This window comes from Anopheles nili, chromosome 2 (genome assembly GCF_943737925.1).
Source record: "Anopheles nili chromosome 2, idAnoNiliSN_F5_01, whole genome shotgun sequence".
NCBI classification, from domain to species: domain Eukaryota; kingdom Metazoa; phylum Arthropoda; class Insecta; order Diptera; family Culicidae; genus Anopheles; species Anopheles nili.
In genome coordinates, this window is record NC_071291.1 from 34,750,234 (window position 1) to 34,772,913 (window position 22,680).

The 22,680-nt window shown below is 44.3% G+C and overlaps 3 protein-coding genes across 3 annotated transcripts; all 3 read right to left on the minus strand.

Annotated features, from left to right (window-relative positions):
• Positions 1 to 850: 850 nt before the first annotated feature.
• On the minus strand, positions 851 to 1,928 carry LOC128731281 (uncharacterized). The gene is made up of 4 exons (XM_053824389.1): positions 1,811 to 1,928; positions 1,454 to 1,656; positions 1,180 to 1,357; positions 851 to 1,031 (listed from the first exon to the last, which is right to left on the minus strand). Exons 1-4 carry the CDS (start codon positions 1,926 to 1,928, stop codon positions 985 to 987), a joined length of 546 nt encoding a protein of 181 aa, XP_053680364.1. The 3' UTR covers positions 851 to 984.
• A 597-nt stretch (positions 1,929 to 2,525) lies between these two features.
• On the minus strand, positions 2,526 to 9,491 carry LOC128722038 (uncharacterized). The gene is made up of 8 exons (XM_053815857.1): positions 9,328 to 9,491; positions 8,162 to 8,393; positions 7,900 to 8,036; positions 7,520 to 7,817; positions 7,304 to 7,314; positions 3,291 to 3,522; positions 3,090 to 3,226; positions 2,526 to 3,010 (listed from the first exon to the last, which is right to left on the minus strand). Exons 1-8 carry the CDS (start codon positions 9,392 to 9,394, stop codon positions 2,700 to 2,702), a joined length of 1,425 nt encoding a protein of 474 aa, XP_053671832.1. The 5' UTR covers positions 9,395 to 9,491; the 3' UTR covers positions 2,526 to 2,699.
• Positions 9,492 to 13,232: 3,741 nt separating this feature from the next.
• On the minus strand, positions 13,233 to 20,577 carry LOC128731280 (uncharacterized). Its single transcript, XM_053824388.1, has 4 exons — positions 20,102 to 20,577; positions 16,812 to 17,063; positions 15,841 to 16,738; positions 13,233 to 14,897 (listed from the first exon to the last, which is right to left on the minus strand). The coding sequence occupies exons 1-4, from the start codon at positions 20,575 to 20,577 to the stop codon at positions 13,383 to 13,385; spliced, it is 3,141 nt and encodes a 1,046-aa protein (XP_053680363.1). The 3' UTR covers positions 13,233 to 13,382.
• Between the last annotated feature and the right edge of the window lie 2,103 nt (positions 20,578 to 22,680).

Below are 22,680 nucleotides of genomic sequence, written 5' to 3' on the forward strand. Positions count from 1 at the left end.
TGAATCAATTCGCGATTAGCTTTACATATCCATCTAATCATATTACTCACAACAGCCGTTCACAGCTTATGTGCAGTTAGAAAATAAGCTTTTTTGCTTTCTGTTGCTCTTTGAAGAAGTCTGTCATTTTCAAATTGTAAAAATGTATCCACCTCTGTATTCAAATGGACAGGGTAGGGTTGAAATGGGTACGGGTCATAAGTCATTATTTACAAGTATCACGAGTATGAAACCTACTTACGATTGCTGTCCAAATGAAAACACGTTCTTCATTATTTAAATCTTTGGTAACTAAAACCTTGGGGTATCACAAAAGCAATCGTTACGGAAAAATGCGGAAGATGAATGCAAGCAGTTTTAAGAAAGCGGCGATAATTTGTTCGATTCAGTCTTTATTTACAGATTTTTATTTACAAAATCGTAAAGGATCTGCGCACGTAAACTCTCAATTAGTGGATACTAGTGAAGGGAATATTCTCAGCGCAGCTTCTGCAACTGATTGAACTTATGCGAAAACAAATCCGCAAACTTCGACGATTTTGCATCGTCAGTATGCTTATCTTCTTGAGGAATCATCGTCATAATGGCGCTTTTTCGATTGATCGTATGACCGATAATTAGGATGCGATGTACCACCATCGCGCCTGCCGCGGTAATTGTCACCGGAGCGATAATTGTTGTTCCTACGATGTCCTCCGCCATGAGGCTGATATCTGTAATTGCCATGAATTGAGCGGCTGCCTCTACCGCCTCTATCGTGGGAGTGCCTATTTCGGGCGCCGTGACCTCCTCGCCAGTTGTTCCACGGATGCACAACCGGCGGTGCATGGGATTGACGCTGACAGTGCGCCATGAATTCCTCGTCAAGATCAGTAAACCGACCGGCAAATTCGTTCTCGCATTCATCTAGGAACGATTGTTCCTCCGGCGAAAGAACGTTTATGTGTCTTTTTGGGTCAACCATGATTACTTCACTGTAGGATGTCAGTTGTCACGAAGTGCTTTTTCTTTCATAAGCAAGGAGTTCACGTCTAAAAGCAATGATTCATCGATCGACATAATCGAATTAGTAATGGAAGTAGAAAAAACAAGTGCAATGATGAATGTGATTTGTTCTATAACTACAGAGAGATATACTACGATGTAAGTCACTGCAACTAATGTTATCTGTATACTTACATCCTTCTGTGATTATATTTTGGAAGATAAGGGCGTAAAATCCTGCTTCCGAAGGAAAAGTTTGTTCTTCCGTGGCGCTCTCTACGGGTTCAAACATCCACCCAAGCACGGTGTGACACTTGGGGCACATACACACCTTCCAAGCATAGCCAGGAAACCAGGTCGATTTTAAGGTCCACTAGTAGATTGTTCAAAGGGGTGATTGCAGTTATGGAAAATTAATCAGTTGTTAAGACCTTGAAAAAAAGAAACGTTTTGTAAAGACAAAACCTACCGGTTGGACCTTCGAACAGGTGGCTTGTTTCACTAGGAAAATATGAAACCTGATGCCAAGCGGATTTTGAACTTCTTGTACCAAAACGGACCTCGTTTCGGTGAATGTGTGATTTGTGGCACTAAGTGCCAATGGGCTGTATTTGTCGAATGCAAGATTCACTACGCTAACATCTTTCCCACAGGTGCGGCATATATAGAAATCTAGGAATAGTGAAACCAGAAAACATTAAAAACAACCAAGCCGGCAAAAGTGTTGTTCAAATTAATAGAAAAAACTATATTAAACATGATACTAGCATTACACATTCACGAGTGAAAACCCGAAACGACCCTTGTTTCGGCGTGCATCGCGTACCTTCAACTACCGTCTCTTCTTCGATACTATCCTCTATTTGAGAGCCACTCACAAATAGCGAAACTATTAAAATGATTAAAGAAATTCGCATGGATTTATAAATTTGATCGCACTTCATTTGGTAGCATTTCAGAATGACAGCGGGAGCAGTAGTAAGGCGATTTTTTTTGGAAAAGTATAGAAAAACAGAGGTGGAAGTAAAAATACAAACAATGACATTACTACATTATTTCGTTGACAGCTGATTCGGAAAAAAATTAAAATGACAGCATTTCTCGATTGCTGGCATAAATTTGGTCTAATTACAGAAAATGCTTATTTTCTATTATGCAGATAGAGCGATTATATATTGAAATAAAATTTTTGAATAATAAGAATTGGATTAAAAAAAAACAAAATGTGAAAATAATTTACTCCATTTTTACAAATCGTGTTTGTGTGTCACACAGGGTGGTGCATAAGGTCTCTGACTACTGTCATTTCAGAAAGTCACATTATGTTAGGCGTACGTTCAAATCGCAAAATTATAATAATGATTTTATAATGAATTCTTAATTATATTTTTGCAATCGTGAATGTTATTTAAGGACGTTTTTCCTCAAATAGTTTATACCTTTATTGAAACACGAGTCATCCTTCTCTTCATTGTTATATTCACGATGTCTTTCTTGTTCATCTATCAATGAAATATTTCAAAAAAATGATTCTTTTAGGAATGCCATATCTCTTTGTTGCTTACTGAGAACTAAATTAGCATAAAGACTAATATGAAATAAAACTTTCCACGTTCCTCAGTTTAATAAATAAAGTTCCATGTTGCAGTATATTTCTGCTTATTCGGTAATCACAACAAGTTTCTTATATTTATTTATTTTAAGCAAAAGTTTAGTTATGCTTCATTTAAAAACAGCTCATCATAGGGCACATTTTCAAATACATTGGATATTATTGCTCGAAAGATCTTCGTAAAGGAGCCAATAATGGCGGGTTTCAGTTCTTTCAGGATGTCTTCCCAGTTGTCGTTTAGGAATTGATTCATACTGTCGCCCAGCGCCTTGTCGCCATTGAACAAGTTTGATAGCTGCATATGGAATCTGGTGGTGTCGAACGTCGCTTTAATTTTATTCATCTGGTAGTACTTCTTGCCATCCGCCTTTTTCTCCAATCCGCCGTTAAATTTCATTATAAAATCGCAATTTTCTGTGATGTAAAAAAACAAACAAAATATGCAGTAATGAAAGATTTAAGCATAATGAGTTGTTAGGAAGATCAATATTACCCATCGTCATATTGCTAGTGCCTTCACCCTGGATGGGCAAAATCAGCACCTTGCCTTTGATCTTGTAGCTGCCAATGAGGGATGCAACCGGTAGCAGTAAGTTCATCTCAATTACGTTTGGGTTTGCAGTCAGTCCTCTGGCGAATGAGAGTAGGAGTTTTAAATATACCGTAAGTGGAAAGTTTACAATGCACTGCATACTTTGCTTTTTTCACGATGACATCCTTGAATCCAGTTATATCGACGTTTTTGAAATTAAGCACGATATTGACCGGTCCTTGGCCCTGTACGATGTCCATTTCATCGACGCGCAACGGGTCCAAGGGGGCTAACGCTAGCGCCGGGACACCATTTTGAAATTTATGAAAAGTGTCGGTTATCGCCTGTATTATACACGGTTCGTCGCCTGGTTTGCATCGGTTGTACGAAGTCGCTGAAAAACGAATGATATCATTTTACTCAATTTGTCGAACTGATTTACGTTTTAGCGCACCGCTTCTTGTTGTTCATGTTACAGCGCATAATTTGCAATTGTTTCAAGAAAAAACAAAAACAAAAAAAGATCAACCGAATGCTTGCCTATTGAATTGATGCCACGTGTAGCATTTTATTCCGTTTTGTGAAACATTTAATGACTGATGCTGACATCAAATAGAATGACCTTGATGATTTTTCTTACAAAGTCTGCGTCAGCTTCTTAGCGGGGAGGGAGGAGAGGGAGAAAAAAAAAGCTAAAAGAGACACTACGCAATTTTCGTTTTTTAAATACAATTAAATGCCGTTGTATACTAGATACTTTGGATACAATTTAGTAACTAGAGGGTTATTAAAATTTGATATTGAATTTGGATATAAAATTACAGCCAGAATACACCTAAGATTTGCTATAAGCTGCCCCAATATAAGCTACCTCGCTAGATCCTTGTTTCTGTTATACTATCTGTTATACGCCCACATCAGTGATCAGGCTGTGTATGGTAATACTGATTCTAGACTAGTTATACAGTCTTTATAGTTTTTTGGAAATATATTAAGCTTAAGTTAAACCGTTTCAATATCCTTTCGATCCACAGTAAAGCGCCACATTGCACAGTACAGGAGCTCAATCAGTAGTAACGGCACTTAGTATCACAAGGTAAAATGAAATGCACTTTCTTTTTTTTCAGCCGCTTCAAACGGGTTGCATCCTGCGGCGCGTAGATAAATCGATTCAAATGACCATACCGAATATATCGGCAATACGTACGCAATTTTATTCCACTGCATAACGCCACCAGCGCTGCCAAAAACACTAAAACCACGGCACTATGCATGATGATCGCGAGCGCGGAAAAACCTTCTTGCCACAAGTAACGAAGATCGAGAACGACGGTTTAGAATAGGCAGCGACTACGTCATCCACTGCACGAAAGGTACAACGTGAACCTGTGGAACCTGCTGTATCAGGGTTGGTCTTATATATGATCGCGGGCCTGCGTTCTGTTTATCGTCTGTGGTAGCCCTCGTCTCGTCAGTCCCCCCTTTTTTTCTCTCTCTCTCTCTCTCTCTCTCTCTCTGTTATCCTCACTATGAACGGGCACTAGCACTGCGGGGAGCCTTTTGCTTGGTACGTCTCGATGTACGTCACAGCTAGCGGAACTGGTTACGATGATCTTTATGGCACTGGACGAGATGACACGCCCGAAACACACACACACACACGCACGAGAGTTGCGCGATACCAAGCGTCCTGCGATCGGTCTAATAACAGGATAGGCGGGACCTTATTTGCACACCTCACCCCGAACGTGATTGCTTTGTTCACTTGAATCACCCACAAGCCCATAGGGATGTCGCGTGTAATCTATTGTGGGTGTAATGGACACTCTAACTTCCTTACGTTCGCTCTTCGAGGGGGAGGAGACCTGGGTGAGACGATTGTTCTAGGGATACACGTACTCCTTAAACTATTCCAGAACGATGTCGTGCAAATGAAAGGGGTGCGATAATTACTGGATCATAGCAATTGCGGGCCGGGTTGGAGCGCATTGGTCAGGATGGTGCCAGGGAGTTTTCTCAGGGGGAGAGAGCTTCCCCGAGAAGCTGGGTTTCTAAGGCAGGTTGCACAATCGGGCTGACCCCGAGGCAGGGAGAAAAAAGTTCACCCCAATTGGATCGCGCCCTTACGCTGACCCGACGGATAGCGCGACGTGCGCCCGGTGCCCACGTACGTCTCCGGTAATTGGGGGATGGAGGCCGGTGGCATTTCCCACCGGGAGCGATAACGGTGATTAGCGCGGATCGGTAAATGGTCGTTAAAGGGCCTTATCCGTGACTCATCGTGCTCGTGTGCCGCATGAGCTCCGACGCACGTTTGCGTGATCCTGCTCATCCGCCCTTTTGGGTCGAAGCCACCCTTGGACGGATGGATTAGTTGCAATTGACGACAACACACTCGGCAACGTGAAAAGGTTAATGAAAAATCGACCCTCGATGGCTGGACGGGGGTTTTTATTTTCGTGTGCTCCTTCAAAAAAAAAAACAACGAGCCGGTCAGTCGAAAACTAATTAGAAACTGCCCTAGCGTGGTTACATCTTATCTGAGGGAGAGACCGAGAAAACGCGATCTTTTGTGTAGCAATAAGTGTAATTGTATGCATAGTTAGCGTTCGCTAGTTCGACAAAACAGACAGGAAGTAATCCATGTGCTCAGCTTGCGTTAATCGTTAGAGGGAAAACTTCTGCTTCGGTAGCTTTTGCACCTGAGATGAAACCTCGCGATAACGCCTAATGAACGCACGTTGCACGGATCTTTCGAAGCACATTTGCACATTCAATAAAACCAACGATTAAATCAATACTAAACGTGAATATTTAATGAGTATGGAACTCCTTACAATCCAACACTTTTAAAATGTTTTCTATTACCGATGTTTTTTTTAACATATGATGCTAATTATTTCTAGAATGTGGTTATCAAGGCTGTGGAAGTAGTGATTATGCAGAGTAATCCTGGCATTGAGCTATTTCGTCCAGCAATTAGAATTTCTTATACATTAGATATGTGTTCTACAACTGGTGTCCTTTTTTCTAAATCTGAAATTATAATTGCATACGCATCGGGTATTGAACGACAAGTCATTAAACTGATGCAGATAGCTTTGCTGAATCAATCCATGTTGTTCCTCTTCCAGTGCAAGCGGAAGATCATTGAAACAACATCCTCGAACTAGACTTGTTTTCTGGTGTAATTGCTGTTTTTTTTGTTGAATGGGATGAGGTAGCAGGAAACATAAATGTAACCGTTATGCGGAATTAAATGTGCTAAAAGTACAACCACATATGGTCCCAGCGCCGGTAACAGCAATGTAATGTGACTTCTGTAATTGATTATTTAAATTATTCCACTTCATGCGTGTCCATTATGGGTGGTTCATCTCGTTTCACCGGGCCATAAATTACTCATTACCAACACGAGGGTGCGTTGCTAATCATTCATCCGATAAAAAAAAGTTAAAGTAACAACAACTATATAATAAATATTTATCATAATTACAGGCTTGGAAATATGCCTATGTACCATTAAAGCTTTACTATTTAAGATTGGTTTTATTTTACCTACTTATTAATTCACATATAATTTATTTATAATTATTCGTAAATAATTAACGAATCAATTGTTAATGTAATCTGGAATAGATTTTATTTTGCTGTTGATTAGTTAATAAATTGAGTTTGTAGGTAATAACTTGAATTATGTGAACATTTGATTTATCATTCATGAAAAAAATAAAAATGTTGCAATTGTGTATTAACCAACCCTTTTTCGTGTAAATTGTAGCTTTTTAAAGTATGAACCTAAAAGAGCTTACTTTTTTCTCAAATAATGTGTTCTCTTTCATTTGACACACATCCATTTGATGGCTTTTACTCGAACACAACAATAAAAACTAGAGAAGACTAAAACTAGAGAAGTTCTCCACTTTCCAGTGCATTAATCAATCAAGTTCAATCGCTGTTTTAACAGCCACGTTTATCGCCATGATCATCAAAATCAACCGTAACGATCTTAACGTAACGTAAGGATTATTATAGGAACAGTGTTCTTTGGAAGCGTATAGTAAGGACAGTGTAGAAAATTTCACAAGTATCAATTAATTACAAGCATATTTCAACCGGAGAAATCTTTTCAATAGCATAATATAGTTCATTCCATTTTCATTTCAATTATGTACGATCAAGGTAGCTAAATTTAGAGTACCATCGAAAATAAAAAAATTGTGCCGTGAAAGGTTATGGAAACTTATAGAATAAAATGTTTTAATGAATGAAAAAATTACCCATTTTGTAAATAATTTAAAATAATAAAAAATACTCCAACCCTGTGTAATTTATTGAAACATACAATTTTGGCAACTTAAAACGTGCATTCGATCGCGCATCCCTTCTACGCGAGATACAGCTCGTTGTACGGCACTTTGTTGAAAACGTTACGGACGACGGCTTCAAATATCTTCGTAAACGCGGCTGCTATCGCCGGTTTCAGTTCCTTCAGAATGTCCTGCCAGTTGTCGTTCAGGAACACGTTCATGTTATCGCCCAGTGCCTTATCGCCGTTGAACAGATTGCTAAAGTCCATGTAGAACCGCGACGTGTCAAAGTTCACCTTAAACTTGTCGATCTGGTAGAACTGCTTGCCGTTCCGGTCCTCCAGCTTGCCGGTCCACTTGAGCGTAATGCCACAGTTCACTGCAGAAGAAAGGGTTTATTGGTTAGCGGTGGAAATAGTATCGGTACAGCTGTGATAAAAAAAAAAAAACACGTTGCCCACCCATCGTCATGTTGCTGGAACCTTCGCCTTGGATGGGGAGGATCAACACTTTGCCATTAATTTTATAGCCCCCAACTAGTGACGCAACCGGAACAAGCACGTTCATATCCATCTTCGTTGGGTTTGCAGTAAATCCGCTGCAGGCGTTGTCAATGAAACGATTAAAAAACAAAAGTGCAATTAGCATGGCAATCCAAGTAGGCTTACCGTCACATTGACAGCCAAAGGCGGGCTACTCTGTGACGGAAATCCAACAACGTACCTGGCTTTCTTGACCTGGGCGTGCTGGAACCCGAGCAGGTTCACCTTTTTGAAGTTCAGCTCGATGTTGATGGGCCCATCACCCTGGATGATGTCCATTTTGTCGATTTGCAGCGGATCCAGCGGCACCAGTCCGATTTCCGGTACACCCTTGTAGAAACTCCGGAACGTGGCCGTTATCGCCTCCAGCAGACACTTGCCATCCTCCTGGTTGCATCGCGAGAAGGAATTAGCTGCAAACGTGAGGAAAAGCGTTGTAGTTGCATTGGGAGGTCACCCAACTAGCGCATAAATCAAGGTGTTGCGCAGGATTGCGTATGCAAATGCATGTAACAGAGCTTTGCGAGGCGAGCTATTATCGCGGAGAAAAACAACTATTTTATCCGCCAGGTCCATTCGATTGGTAATGAAACAATTAGTAACACGTGTGGTGAGCTCATTTGCGGGTCGCACCCTTACGGGGGTTCCAGTAAACTGCCATACCTGGAAGCCATATTATTTAAATCACACTCAGGCAGCGTTACCGGCTTCGGATCCTGATCAATCGAGAGGTGTTGTTTAAGTGGCTGGGAATAAATGAGTTTCATCACGCAACGTGCACACAATGTGCCCACGCCGAACAGAGCCATCGGCCAAGGGATCGAGCTACCAAAATGGCCACAATCCGAGCCACACGTTGATAGCTTCTTTGAGCTTATTTACCGGCAATATGGCAAGTACAGTCGATCAACAAGGGATGTTAATTACCGTACGTGCGCAAACGCCCAAAAACCCAATGCCATCTAAGGTTCTGTCGGATAAATAACATTGACCCCATGAAATCGCTGAGAATCACCCCGCGTGCCTCTGAGTCACACGGCAAACGGCATCTGAGGCAAACAGAAAAACAGATGCTGAAGGCGCCAACTGCTACCCTGTCGGTCGATCGGTGTTAATTTTGGACCGTAGTTTGGCCAGCTTTCAAGGCCACCGAGAACGGGACGTCACATGCGTCAGATTGCGTGCAAATATTGGCGCATAAAATCAAACAAATCGAGCCGGTTCCGTGCTGCCGCCACCGGTGTTCTTTATTAATCAGCTCGCGATCGGTTGGTCGGCCATTTGTCTTTGTTTGTTGCGCTCCCTTGTCACTACACTAAAACGCCGAAAAAAGGGCGCAATACGTACGAAACTTAGCGGCAGCACCGGCGCCGATGATGGCCGCGAAAAGTAGTAGAGCAATTTGGTGTTTCATGCTGGATCGCCGCTGCACGTTCACTGCACCGGAGCCGTTGTAAGGAAATTAACACCAAAGGGTCGAACACAGCCACGCGACCTGCCGACACCACGATTGTACGATACGGACTGGGACATCGCAGCACCGTGAGGCTCTTTCTTATATGCGCTGCGCAATGCTCCACCGGGCGGTTCGCGAATCAATCGGGATTCGCCGATAAAACAATGGCGAATGGTGGAGAGAAGGAGAAGGGAGAGGAGAAAAAAAAGGTAATGCAGAATGTAACCGGAGGATAGGAAGTAAAAGTAAAAAACAAAAAGCAAATACAACAAATCACAACGCCGCACAACTACTTGCGTGACTTGCATCCCCATGTTCGAGAGCTCACCCCTCTCTTTCTTAGATCAACCCCTATCTGCGTGTAGCGCACGCACTTATCCGAGAACCTCCCCACCAGCCAGTGCCTTCGTTTGCACTCGATCTAGAAGGGTGAGGGAAGTGAACTGTTCAGCACCCCCATCGGAGTGGGAGCAACTATGCTGTAGCCGGCTTCATGTGTAGGTGCGCTGAGCATGTTTAGAGTAAACACACTAGACAGCTGGTCGAGATGTTGGCCTTCTCCTTGACCAAAGCCTGCTGCTCGGTTTCTATGGCAAACAGGTGGAAGGGGTAGTGCTGCGGTGAGCCTTGTTTTCGGTTTCCGGAAGGATCTGGTTTGCCGGCAAATATGCCGGCCCATAGACGACTCGTAGTGGCTGATGGGCGTTGAACCTGTGCGTACTACTGCGAGAGCCAGCTCCAAGAGCTGTTATGTTGGGTTGTGGAGTTGTTTTTCTTTATTTTCAAGTCTAGCCGCTTTAAAGCCATTTTAGAGGGTGTTTAACTGTTACGTTCCACTGACCTAGGTGAGTTGGGGAAGTTGATAGGGTTTTGATGGGAAAGTTAACCTCAAGCTCAGCAGGCGTTGATCAACGGTTACGGAAATGACGTTTCGCTCCAATGCTGAGCGACCTGTCCATCTTCGTTCGTTCCGCATACCGGTGATGCTATTTGGCAGGGAGCGTTATAAAAAAAAAAGAATAAAAGCGCGCGAATAACTTAGTGTGACCCAAAGGACACACTGTTTGAGACGAGGTAATTATCATCACCGTGGCTTGGCCATGGCGCACAAATGGCGCGTATATTAATTAGCCTTCGCGCGGTCGCGATAAGAATAAGCAGTTAAGTAGAATGCAACACTATCAAACGACCGGACAAATCCGAGCGTCGCATGGAGGCATCGGAATGAAAAAAAAATTGATCTCAAATTACATCCCCATGCGGAACTGGCCCGTGGAGGGAGGCGAAGCAAAACGAGTTTCACTAATGATGCTGCTTGACAAATGATTTCGGTTGGTGGTGGAGGCGATGAACTATGCAAATCCGGCCCGTGCAGAGACGCGGGAGACCACAAACCGGACCGATTGTCCTTGACACTGACCGGGCTGGGCGTAAGCTGGAAAATTTCGACGGCTGGGTGATTAGCGCTACCGTGACCTACAAATTTGACCGATTCTTTGTGGTTTAAAGTGGAACCATCTGTATTGAGAGAGAACGAATAGGGTCCCATTGAAAAATAATAAAAAAGAATACCGTTTTGAAGGATGCGCCAGGCATTTGCAACCTATGTAAAACGCCGTCAAAACCCTGGATGCTGGTCAATTTTTGATGAATTATTTGAAATAAAAAAAATGATGCCCTAAATGAATACAAAAAGGGGCTATTAATTCGAAATACATCATTAACGGCTGCGCTCATTTAGAATTAAATTTAGTATTTTTTTAAGAATGAAATCGAACGCGAACGCACGATTTTTTGTGCACTGAACTGCAGTTATTATATAATAAAGCTGCAAATGCGCTCAACAACATACCTGGCATCCAACGGATTATGCTAAGTAGCTCGATGATTGCACACCCACCCTGTGGTGTTTCAACGTTCAGAAAGCCAGTTTATGGAATTCGCAGCTTAACGGCGTGTATGTTTTTGCGTGGCAGCAAAATGCAACGCAATACCAACGATTGCACTGAATATCGGGAATATGCAAATTCGAGTTCAATTCCCGGGAAAAGCAAACCGCTTAGACAATAGTTAACATTAAGCATGTGGGTGGGAAGGTGTGCAATTAAAAATCGCTTCTAACGCATCGATCGTCAAGTAGCAGGCCGGCTAAGCAGGTTGATCGTATCAGCAGGAAGGCTCTCGTACATTGACGTATTCATACAAAGGCTTTCAAAACGGGGGCTGTGGTTTACCTTAGGTTTGGTTGGATTTCTAGCCGCATTGCTTGCCGGCGTCTTCCGGAACGAAGAGTTCATTCCTTGGCTTCTCCGTCTCAAGAGAGCGCAGGTGGATGAGGCTGAATTTTGGTTGAATATTGTCTTTAGTCATTAGGCGAGACGGCCGTTACGACAAGTGTTTGTTCGCCCGCCTAGTGAACTTCAAGCACGCGTTCACGGGGATGATTCTCGAAGCATAAATCCTCCTTGACATGGCCTTGGAAACGGGCATTTATTTTTTTTCTTTCTTCTACAATCAATTAGATCACAAGTAACCTGCTTAGCTTAGTGGTTAGCAGTTCCTCTCTTGAACGAAGGTGACGTCAAATTTCGCTGACAAATGGTGCAAACAAACGAAGAGATTGAGCATGAAAATACATCTTCAGCTGCTGATATGCGATTCTTGTACGTATTTTTTTTTTCGTTCTGTTTCGTATTTACCTATCAGTGAAGAAGATCACATTATAGCGATATAATATAGATAATTGATGGATGATTCATTAAATATATCTATAGATAATTCATTACTGAATGTTACAAGCAACGGTCGTGCATGTAGCTTTTTACTATTTATTGCAGGATATTAATTCGTACTACTACATAAATACAAATGCATAATTAATGCACATTCCACTACTTTAACTGCGTGACTGTAAAACTGCAGTTGTTACTTTTCGAATATGTTTGAAAAGACTTCAATACAAAGCGAAGATTGAACAAATTAGCTTAGAAATTGTTCAAAAATTTGAATTGAAAAGCCAAAGACTTCACCCGGACTGTTCAAGGCATTGTATCGTGGGTACATTCAGGCAGTTTAACAAACGATCTAACTGAAAAGAACGACATCAACAAAGGCTCAAAATGAATAGGCAGGTAAAAATTGAGCTCCCAAACAGTGGAATGAGACAGTTGTGTGGTTGAAGAAGTAGGCATAACGACAAAATACAAGCAGTTGTTTTCTTTGAGCATGTCATGTGCTCGAACATTGTACGGAGTAGAACGTACGCCATTTTGTCTGTTCATAAAGCATGGATATAACCGGATGACGATTTAAACAAATTCGATCGAGTAGGAGCATTGGAAAAGGACACACATAGGAGAAAAGTTTTCAGTGATTTTAGTTTGAATAAATCGAATTGGTTTGAGTATAAATAAAATAGGACAGACAAACAACATACAGAATACGTCGTTTTGCATTTAAATTAGTTACGTTCATAGAATAGCAAAAAAGAACGCACATACGACAATCAGCACACTTCGAACGTCATTGCGTAGGATATTGTGACATCCTGTAGGCCTTGTTTAAAGTCTTACTGTAGGACTCGTATACAGTAGCTATACAAAAAAGAGCCTCAGCTTATCGATGTCAAAACACACCTCATAAATTTTACATAAGTGTATACACTTTAGTTGGCAATGGTAGTGATATATTAATCATGCACAAATTTTTTTTACGTGTAATACGTTGAAATTCTCCTTGAAACTGTTTCCCATACCAAGGCGTATTGAAACATTTCATGTGCGACTGTTCCTTTCTAAGCAATACTAGTTCCTTTTATTAAAGACTTGTCTCAAAAGCACAATATGTTCGTGTTGTAGGAAAATGTTCGCGAAGATCATTCGTAATACAGGACATGATGCAATTTAGCACAAAGTAGAAACAAAAACCTTCCAAAGATCGGTGCCACTTAGTCCGCGGCGTTCAGCTTCTCTTCGCTGCTCGGTGACTCCTGCATCGGTTGATCAGCTCCTTGATCCATCTGCGACGACTCACCCTGGCTGTCCAAAATCGAAATCGGTTGCTGCTGGGACTGCGTACCGGTACAGTGCATCCCGGTCAGCAATTTGTGACTCCCCGGAACGTAATCACAGTCGGTGTGCATCGAGTGAGCCGGTGGCGGTTGCGAGGCGTGTTGCGACTGTTCCTTCTTAACCTGCGCGTTCGATTCCTGGTCGGTGGAATGCGCCTTCGATCCAGGAAGGTGCTTCGGTGGTTCGAGAAACATGCGCGAGGATTGCACCAACGATTCCTGCTTGATCTTCGTCTTGTTAGCCGCAAACAGCAGCGAACCGGAGCGAACTCCCGTGTCTTCGAGAGACGTCATTGGGGACTCATCGTCTTCGTTAGCGTCGTTATCCGCAACTCCTTCACCAGTGCTGTCATCATCGCGGTTGCTGTTGTTGTTGATGCTGTTCACCTTGGCGTCTTCGCTGTCGTCCTCGCGCTTGCCACCGTAAAACACGGCGTTACGCAAACCATACCCGGAGTTGAAGTTGTCACTGTACTCCACCTTGAACTGGCTGTTGTAAATGTTCTGGTTCCGCTCGAACTCGTAGTTGTTTGGTTTCAGCTTCGCCGCCATCACGTCACACTCGAGTGACATGAGGCTGTTGCTTAGCTGATCCTGCAGATTGGAGAACCGCGTACCAACGGCCGTTAGGTTACCGGTGCGCATGAGCGAACTCAGGCTGTCCGGTTTGATTGCCGCGTACTCAGCCACAGGTAAGTTGCCGTAATGCTGATCATCATCACCAGTCACAAGAGGCCGGTTATTTTCCTGCTGTGACTGCTGGTTCATCTCGGGCTGTTGCTGAGCTTGCTGCTGTTGCTGCTGCTGTTGCTGATGGCGTTGCTGTTGCGCCTGCTGCTGTAGATCAACGTTAGCATCCTTTCCGGGTCCCAGATGCACGAGCCCATCAGATCCGTCGATGGATTTTTTGCCACCCGTTAGAGCAGCTGATCGCCGGATGCCACTACCATTGCCACCGGGAACAGTCCGCCCATCCGGTAAGGTTAACAGTGGATGGTACGTGATCACCTTCCCGTTGGGATCGCTTTGTGCGGACGGATTGCTGCGGCACATGTAGTTACCCGAGCTGTTCACGCTGGTCAATATCGTCGTTGGGCTAGGGCTATCGTTCATGCTGCTCGTGTTCATGTGCTGCACCTTGGCCGCTGTCATGACACCCGCGATGGCGGAACCACCCTTTTCGCCACAATCACCCTCGTAACAGCCTCCCGTTGGGGTGCGGTACTTTGCGAGATGCTGGTACACCTGCTTGATGCGTTCCATGTTGGCACGGGATGCGATCGCGTGGTTCACCATCGGCAGTGGGTAGTCCTTGCCGATGAGACATTTGGCCGCTCGTTGCACGCTATCCGACGCATTCCAGGGCTCGTGGATGAAGCGTGTTGGGAAATTCTACAAAAACACAAGAGCAATTAACACATTCTCCTTTGGTCTGGTGTTTGCGATCGGATGGTGCCTTTTTAAATTAACGCCTGATCTAAGCTTAAAAGCCGAAAAATGATAACTTGCTAGCAGGGAAGCACATCTAGCTCTTGCTAAACGGTCTCACGTTATTCGCTTGTTTGCAAAATTGTCTCTATACAACATATCCCTTTGCATTAATTAATTATCTAGTTTATTTCGTTCTGCAACCCACAATCGTATTATGGATTTTTGCTTGCACATGCATTGAATTCGATTATTAATATTCCTTTGCTGGATATATTATTTTGTTTGTTTCATTTTACGGAATTTTATACAATCGCTCAATCGATTTTTATTTGCATACTAATTGAATTCAGTTACTAATATCCCTTTGCCGGATTTATCAATTTGTTTGTTTCGTTTAACGGTGTTTTTTCACAATCACACTAATTCTATATTTATACTATTGTACGAATTGATTCTTATAGCGAATTAGTGTTAATTCCGGAGCCTGCGTAACGAATTTAGACCGTAAGGAATAGGTGATTGTGCAATTGAAAGTTACGCATGAATTATTATTGATCTTATGCAGCGTATCGAATAAGAATTGAAGGTGAATTCATACAAACTTGTTGTCTATTGAATTTTGAGTGAGATGTAAAATGGAAGTAATTCGAAAACAGAGCAACTTTTTATCAATCCGATCAGTCAGATTCCCATTAAACTTTCAGCCTTTGATGCTACCTATTAGTTGCAGATAATTTCGGTGATCTATTGCATCGCTGGACTAATCAATATGCTGATGCACCTGCCTCAGCAAATGATCTACTTTGAACGGTTTTTAAAGGAAGGTTTGCTCGAAAAAAGGCACAAATTAAATCAGTCTTCAAGCTGGAAATTTAGCTAAAATTTCACAAACCCCTGCGCTTACCTTCAACACCGGCAGGTACCGCCGTATGTAGTCCCCGTTTGGGTCAGCCTTGCGGCCAAACTTCACCGGACAGTAACAGTGAAAGAACTGCTGGAAAAAGGACGAGCACGAAAGCCACATCCACATGCCGGCGTTGACCGACCAGTCGGCGTCCAGCAGCAACTCCTCGAACACCTTCATACCCTCCTCCCAGGATATCCACAAGTCACCCCGTGTCAGAAAGCACGCCACGGCGTGCCGCGCCAAATGATGTATCCAGCCTTCCTCGCGCAGCTGCGTCATGATCGCGTCAATCCATGGAAACCCGGTCTGTCCGCTGGCCCACTTGGCCAGTGCTTCCGCATTACGATCCCAGGGGATCTGCACGCAAATCGGATTACCGGCCATCTTGTCGAAGGTCGGGTTCTTGGTGGCGGCACAGTAGAAAAACTCGCGCCACAACAGCTGCCCGTGAAGGGACAGCGGAGGGCACGCTTTTTTGATTTTCTTGTACAGATCCGTCAGCTGGTAGTAGAACAGCCGCGTACTGAGACATCCGAAGCGCAGATATGGCGAAAGTCCCGTTTGACTAGCGAGCAGTGATTGGGGCGTCATTTTGGGCCGTCCAAAGGACGCCACCCATGCCTTTCGTTCGAGGTGACGTTCGAGCCGAGCAAGGGCTTCCGTTTCGCCACCGATCCAGACCGGTGGTCGGAGTGCTTCCGTCTCGAAACCGAGCTCTTCCAGCGTTGGCACACCGTACTTGTCGTCGTGATCGTCATACTGCGGCGTGGTAGCGTTCCCAATCACATCCAACGTGATCGCAGCTTCGGGCTGAGGTGGTGCGTCCATCGAGGCGATTATGGCTTGGAACTGATGATACGTCAGTGGCGCACGACCTCCGTTCTTGTCAATAATTCTAGCGTGAGAAGAGAAACAAGCGTGGCGTGAGCTGAAGATTCCGAAAGGCACAAGGACATCACCACACCTACCTTTCCAGATTGTACAGCGTGTGCGAAGCCGCCGAAATGACCTCGATGCCGAGCTCCTTGCACATCTCGGAGATGTTGTGATCGCGCACGCGCCCAAACGGCTCAGGGTCCTCCTCGAACGTCAGGCAGGATGTGCCCCATTCCTTGAAGAGCTTTGGTAGTGCGTCCGCTGGCTGCCCGCGGATGACGAAGAGGCGCGAATTGAGCTTTCGCAGGTTACGGTCTAAATCGTCCAAACACTGCAGCAGAAACCTAACGAGCGGAAACGGGAAGAATAACCGCGTACGGGGTGCATTAGAGCTGCTGCTTTCGAATTGAAGCAAAATGCATTTCATTCCATAAAACAGAATTTACGGGCCTTTCTTGGGCGAATATTTCCGTTCGCGGGCTTTAGAACAGTGCATTCTAGGGCCGTTTTGAGCAGCATGACGATTGTTACTACGACCACTTACTGCAGTATGTGATGCATTCCAGCACGAGCTTCTCACTTTTTTATCATTCTTTTATGTTTTGTGGAGGTGCCCCAGCGCTACGTGTGATTGTACTTAAGTGGAGACACGCTCTGATAAAGGGCTTTCGCAGAACGACATGAATTGCGGATTGCAGTAAAGCTTCAAAAAGCTTAAAAAAAAGCCCCACTCATCCTGCAGTTGGTACGCTTTACGGCATGCTTCAAAAAAGAGATGCATTTACATCTCACAACCGAAACCGGGGGTAATTAGTTTCCGATAATTCGTGCACCATTCGGTTCCAGCAGCAAAACCAACGTCATGCGGTCGGGGTTGGGTTACGTGAGCGATTTCAACCGTTTTCTCGGTTACCTTCAGTAGGGGTGGATTTTTCCAGCCCACCCCCGACATCCCAGGGATGCCCGCAACAAGAAAGTCGCCCACCCACCCATGTAACCCAGCGCTACAGGCTAGGCGGAGGGAGACAACAGCAGAGAGAGAGAAAAAAAAAGCGAGCCAAACAAACGAACACAGACGACACACAATCCATTCACAGTGCCACATTGCAAGCCTAGGGCCCCTCAGCGGGTGGTGGTGCACTAGAGCAGGATCACGGCCTCCCGCTATGAGAAGGGGGTGGCTGGGGATGGGAGAGGGGGAGGGGCTGTAGCAGATCTACTACGTAACGTTCAGCTGCGAACGTAGCGCTGTTGATCACATTGTCTGCCACGTGATTGTTAGCACAACGCAGTGCACGCCGTCAACACCGCAGGGTGTGGAGTGTGCCTGTGTGTATGTGTCGAAGCGAGAGCGAGAGAGAAAGCGAGAGCGAGTGCGAAAGAGAAAAAGAAGGAAAACCGGGAAAGGCTCGGAAAATAGGAGCGTGCGGCCAAACCAACGGGTGGCGATTTTCCGCGACACGTACAGGCTTCGTCTTCCGAATGCCACCGCGGGAGATGTCGCGAGTGGTCCTGCAATCGGTGCCTGGAATCGGTCGCCTGGAATCGGTTTTGCTTAGTGAAATTGATCGGTCTGGTGTGCTCGAGGCGCGGTGCCCTTACGAGATAGGGTAAGGTATTACAACACAGGCCACCCCGATAGTGGGATGCTTTATTTGACAAACAAATCATCTTTAGAATTCGAAACGATGGGAGGTATTATGAAACAGCACTGCGTAATGATGGTAAGGAAAAAAACCCGATACCGAAAATGGTTATCAAGAAATGTATTTCGATACGCCAAAATGCCAAATTGCGCTACATTGATTGAAGGCTTTGATGTGACGCAAAAGGTGCCACGTAAAAGGATATCCGTATTTTAATTGATTCCTTTCTGCATTTCGTACAAGAGAGATCATCAACGATACACAAAGTTGTACAAGTTTACATGGCATGAAGTGTCGCATGTTTGATATGATAAGTTTGATTGTACAAACAGCAAAACTGTTTAAGCAAATGTTAAACAATGCAGTATTCTAATTTATGTGCTTTTATCACTGTACTCGGGACGTCGGGAATGTTTAAATGCAACTTCTTGGATGTAAGGTTTTGTCAGTGAATGCTATTTGTGTATGAGAAAATATGAAAATGAGGCTAGCCATAAATTTTATATCATAATCTTCTGTTTTAGCAGCTATACGGTCAACTGCTGCACACTCATGGTTTGCTTTGTTAAAGTTTTCAATGATTTTACAGTTTTTACGTGGCCGAGGAGTCAGTCCTGCTTATGGAGAAAGCTCAGTTGAAATTTGAGCCCACTCACATTATTACGACTAACATTATTTGAAGTCTTTCAAAGTTTTGCTCATTAATTGCAGTGAAAAAAATTAATGGATTGTGAGTTTTATAAATAATCAAACGTACCAATAGTAGCAGTGGTTTTCAAACTAACCGAACGGCCAAAATGTCTATCGTTTTGAAGCTAATCACTTCGAATACAAGCTTTTATATTTGAAATTATTTTTAAAATGCAATGTTTTATATTAAAAATCAATTTTAACCCATTTCAAAAGTACGATCAAATTATTAATCTCAATTCTAAATATCGAACTAAGCTGCCTCTCATATTTTAAACATTTTGTCAGCGATGAATGAAGATTGAAACCGTCTTCCTAAATCAAGTTCAATCGTGCTGATGCTGAGCTTTTAGGAGCCTGACAATCATCGACTGCGTCATTACAGCAATATTATACATGTTTGACCCAAAATGATTCACTCGTTATACTTCAATCCGCCAACGGTAGTGTAACATTTTTGCCGTAACAATATCTACGACAAATACTTGCAACAGGCGCCGAAGGTAACGTGAACCAAATGCGATAAGATTCCGCTTTGTCGCAAGAAAACGGCAATTTGTGCAGCTGCAACCTCGCGCTGCATAACGCGTTCGTACAGATGCTGCAAATATTGGTCTCTCCGAGCTAGCGGAACTGTTGGCGGTGCACTTTGTGTGCGTTGCACTAGCGCCGGTGCATTTTCAGGGTTAGTTCTAAGGTGCCGAGTGCGCGCCGTGTGTGGTGGTGAGTGCACTTTGGGTGCATGTGTGCAACGTGTTATTCTCGATAGAATGCAACATGTGGTCGTTTGAGGTGCGGACGACGATATGATGACGAGAGCGCGGGTTATTCGTTAACGTTGCTGAAAAACATCCTATTGCATAATGGCTGACGATGACGATGCGTTGAGTGGCATTGGCAGCAATCATTAGCACGTTAGTGCATCCGCTAGATGTCGCTTCCGGTTTCCCGTCGAAGGTGTTTTATTTTTTACCTCCATTTAACCCGTTAGCTACCCGTTTTTTTTCAATGCCACGCAAAATACCACACGTTAGCTGATAGCTTACCTCCACTTGTTAATCCCGACGTTGGAGCTGCCCGCGAACCAGGGATCGATGATGAAAACGCACCGGAACGTCCTGGCCCCGCGTAGTCCTTCGCGCAAGGCCGGATTATCGTGCAGTCGTAAACCCTTGCGGAACCAGTGTACGGTGTGTTTGTCCCGGCCATTGCCACCGGACTGCTGTTGCTGCAAATGATGCTGGTGATGTTGACGGTGCGCATGGTGCTGTGACTGATGGTGATGATGATGTTGTTGATGATGGCGTTGGTCCTGGACTGTGCCTTTACCACCGAGACCGGCATCGGTGTGGTGAAGGTGCTGCTGTCCACCAGATGCACCGGTGGCTGATGAGGACTGCTTTTCTGGGGTTTCCACACCACCGGTTCCACCGGTGGAGAAGCTACTCAACCCACCCGTTGATCCCACGTGCCCGGATGAGGTGCCCGTGTAATGGCCCATTCCTGACGTTTTTTTCGTCATGGCTAAGAGACGGTAGATGGCTAGAAAGAGGCAGGAACAGTCATAAAAATCAGAAGTATTCGTTTTTTTTTATCAATCAATGTGAATTTCCACGGGGTTTTGTTGAAGATGAAGGGAAACTCATACATACCTTTTTTACAAGCACTTGGTGAAAAACACTCGCGTTTGCTTGCAAATGATTATGCCGGAATCGCACTAGAAATGGTGCAAATCGTCTAGGTAGGGTAGCGTCGTGAAACCATGATGTAAAGAGCTTTATTAATCAGTTTTGGAATGCACTTTTATCGCTCAAGCACGGTTGTTATGCTTCACTTTTCCTCCCACACGTTTTGAATAATGTTAGACACTCGCAGTTTCAAGATAATGTTGTCGGAACTATCTTTTCAACGCCAAACCGTTCACATCGCAAAGAACAGTATGAAACCACTCGTTGTATTTATTACAGTAGCATTTGCAACACTCTCTGTAGATCTGTGGAATATGAAAAGCACTAGCGGGTGAATAAATAAAGCACAGTTGGCACTTTAGCGTGGTGGCGATTTCGCAAGCACTATTTGTTTTTTCAAAGCGCACCACCGTTTAAACTCCGCGCGCGTCGAACCGCGCAAACACACTGCCACGATAATGTGTTCCAGCTGGGGAGTTGCATTAGCTGATAAAGTGCATTCGTATTCGTACGCTGGAACGCATCACCGTGGTATTAGCTATGGCCGCTGATCGACGCTTGCAATTTTACTTTGCACCCACGTCAAGGCACTACATTACGCTGCAACTCACAAACACACACACACGCACGCGAATCACCATGAGCTGATCGTGATAAGAATTTGCACGCCCCGCAATACAATCCAAAGGCTACCGGGGCCGTGACGTGAAAGCTTTTCGCACACGATCGCCACAACGCACTGTAAAGCGCTTCCGGTTCCCGTGGGAGTTCCTTTGCGGCTTTGCTTTTTTGCTGTGCCATTATACAAACATTCACAAACGACAGAACGCACCCCCGTTTTGCTCTTGGAAGGGTAGTTTTACAACCCAACCCCGGTGTGCCGGTGATGACGACTACGATCACGGCGTGGAGATCGTCAGCAAAACTGCATTCATCAAAGCAGACGGCGTAGAATCGGTGAGTATACCGCAACCAAATCGAATATTATATGGGAGACGGGGAGTCCGGGTCCAAGAGCACTACTTCCGCCACTTCTCCCTTTCGAAACGCGCCCACGTCGGGTAGTGCCGGATGACTACTACTAGGGTTTCACGGGTAAAAACCATTCCGGGGCACGTATGCGACAGACGAGCGTTGTTCTCGGATTACGCAACTCGCCGTCCCTTACTGACAGCCACACAGGGTGTGCAGATGGGTGGAAGTTTTTCTTTGGTTTGAAAACTTTCCTCACCATGCCGGGGAAAATGCATGTCACAGAATGTGACCCATTGTTAGGCGTTTGGCTTTTATTAAAGCAGTAAAATGGAAGGAAGGTACTGCTGTTTGTGAGTTTCTAGCAGTTTCCTCGTACCTCGTAGGAATTGTAGTGTGCTTCATTTTCGACTGTGTTTTATTCAAACCCAGCGTGTGTGAAAAGATTTAAAATTTGAATTTCCCTTCCGATACTCCTCGTGTTATTAGATTAGTCACACAGAACGAATTTATGGTAATATTTCAATCAAACTAAACCAAATGCTTGATTTCTGTTAGGTCCAGACGGCTTGGATCTTTTGTTATGAGATCGGTATCACCCGTTTTTTCAGTCACTTTAGTAAAACCACGAACTTGGTATGGCCGATCAACGGTTTCAGAGAAATCTAGAAAGGACTGCGAAGCTCGCACCAGAACGAGGATAATTGGATTGAAATGAATACACCACCGGTCCGGATTCGTGCAGTCGCGGTCGATTTCCACAAGGTGGAGGCTGGCCTGGCTGGCGTTGGTTCTTCACCACCACAGAAAGTATTCGAGAATGATCTGGACGATCTTCGCTAACGCCCTCTAAAGCTCGCTTCACTTCCCCACCCAACTGCGTCTTCCTCCTAAAATCAACACTAGCCCAGGACGACCTACCAGAACTGGCAAATGTGTACCAAGTAGTCGAGCACACCGAGAAG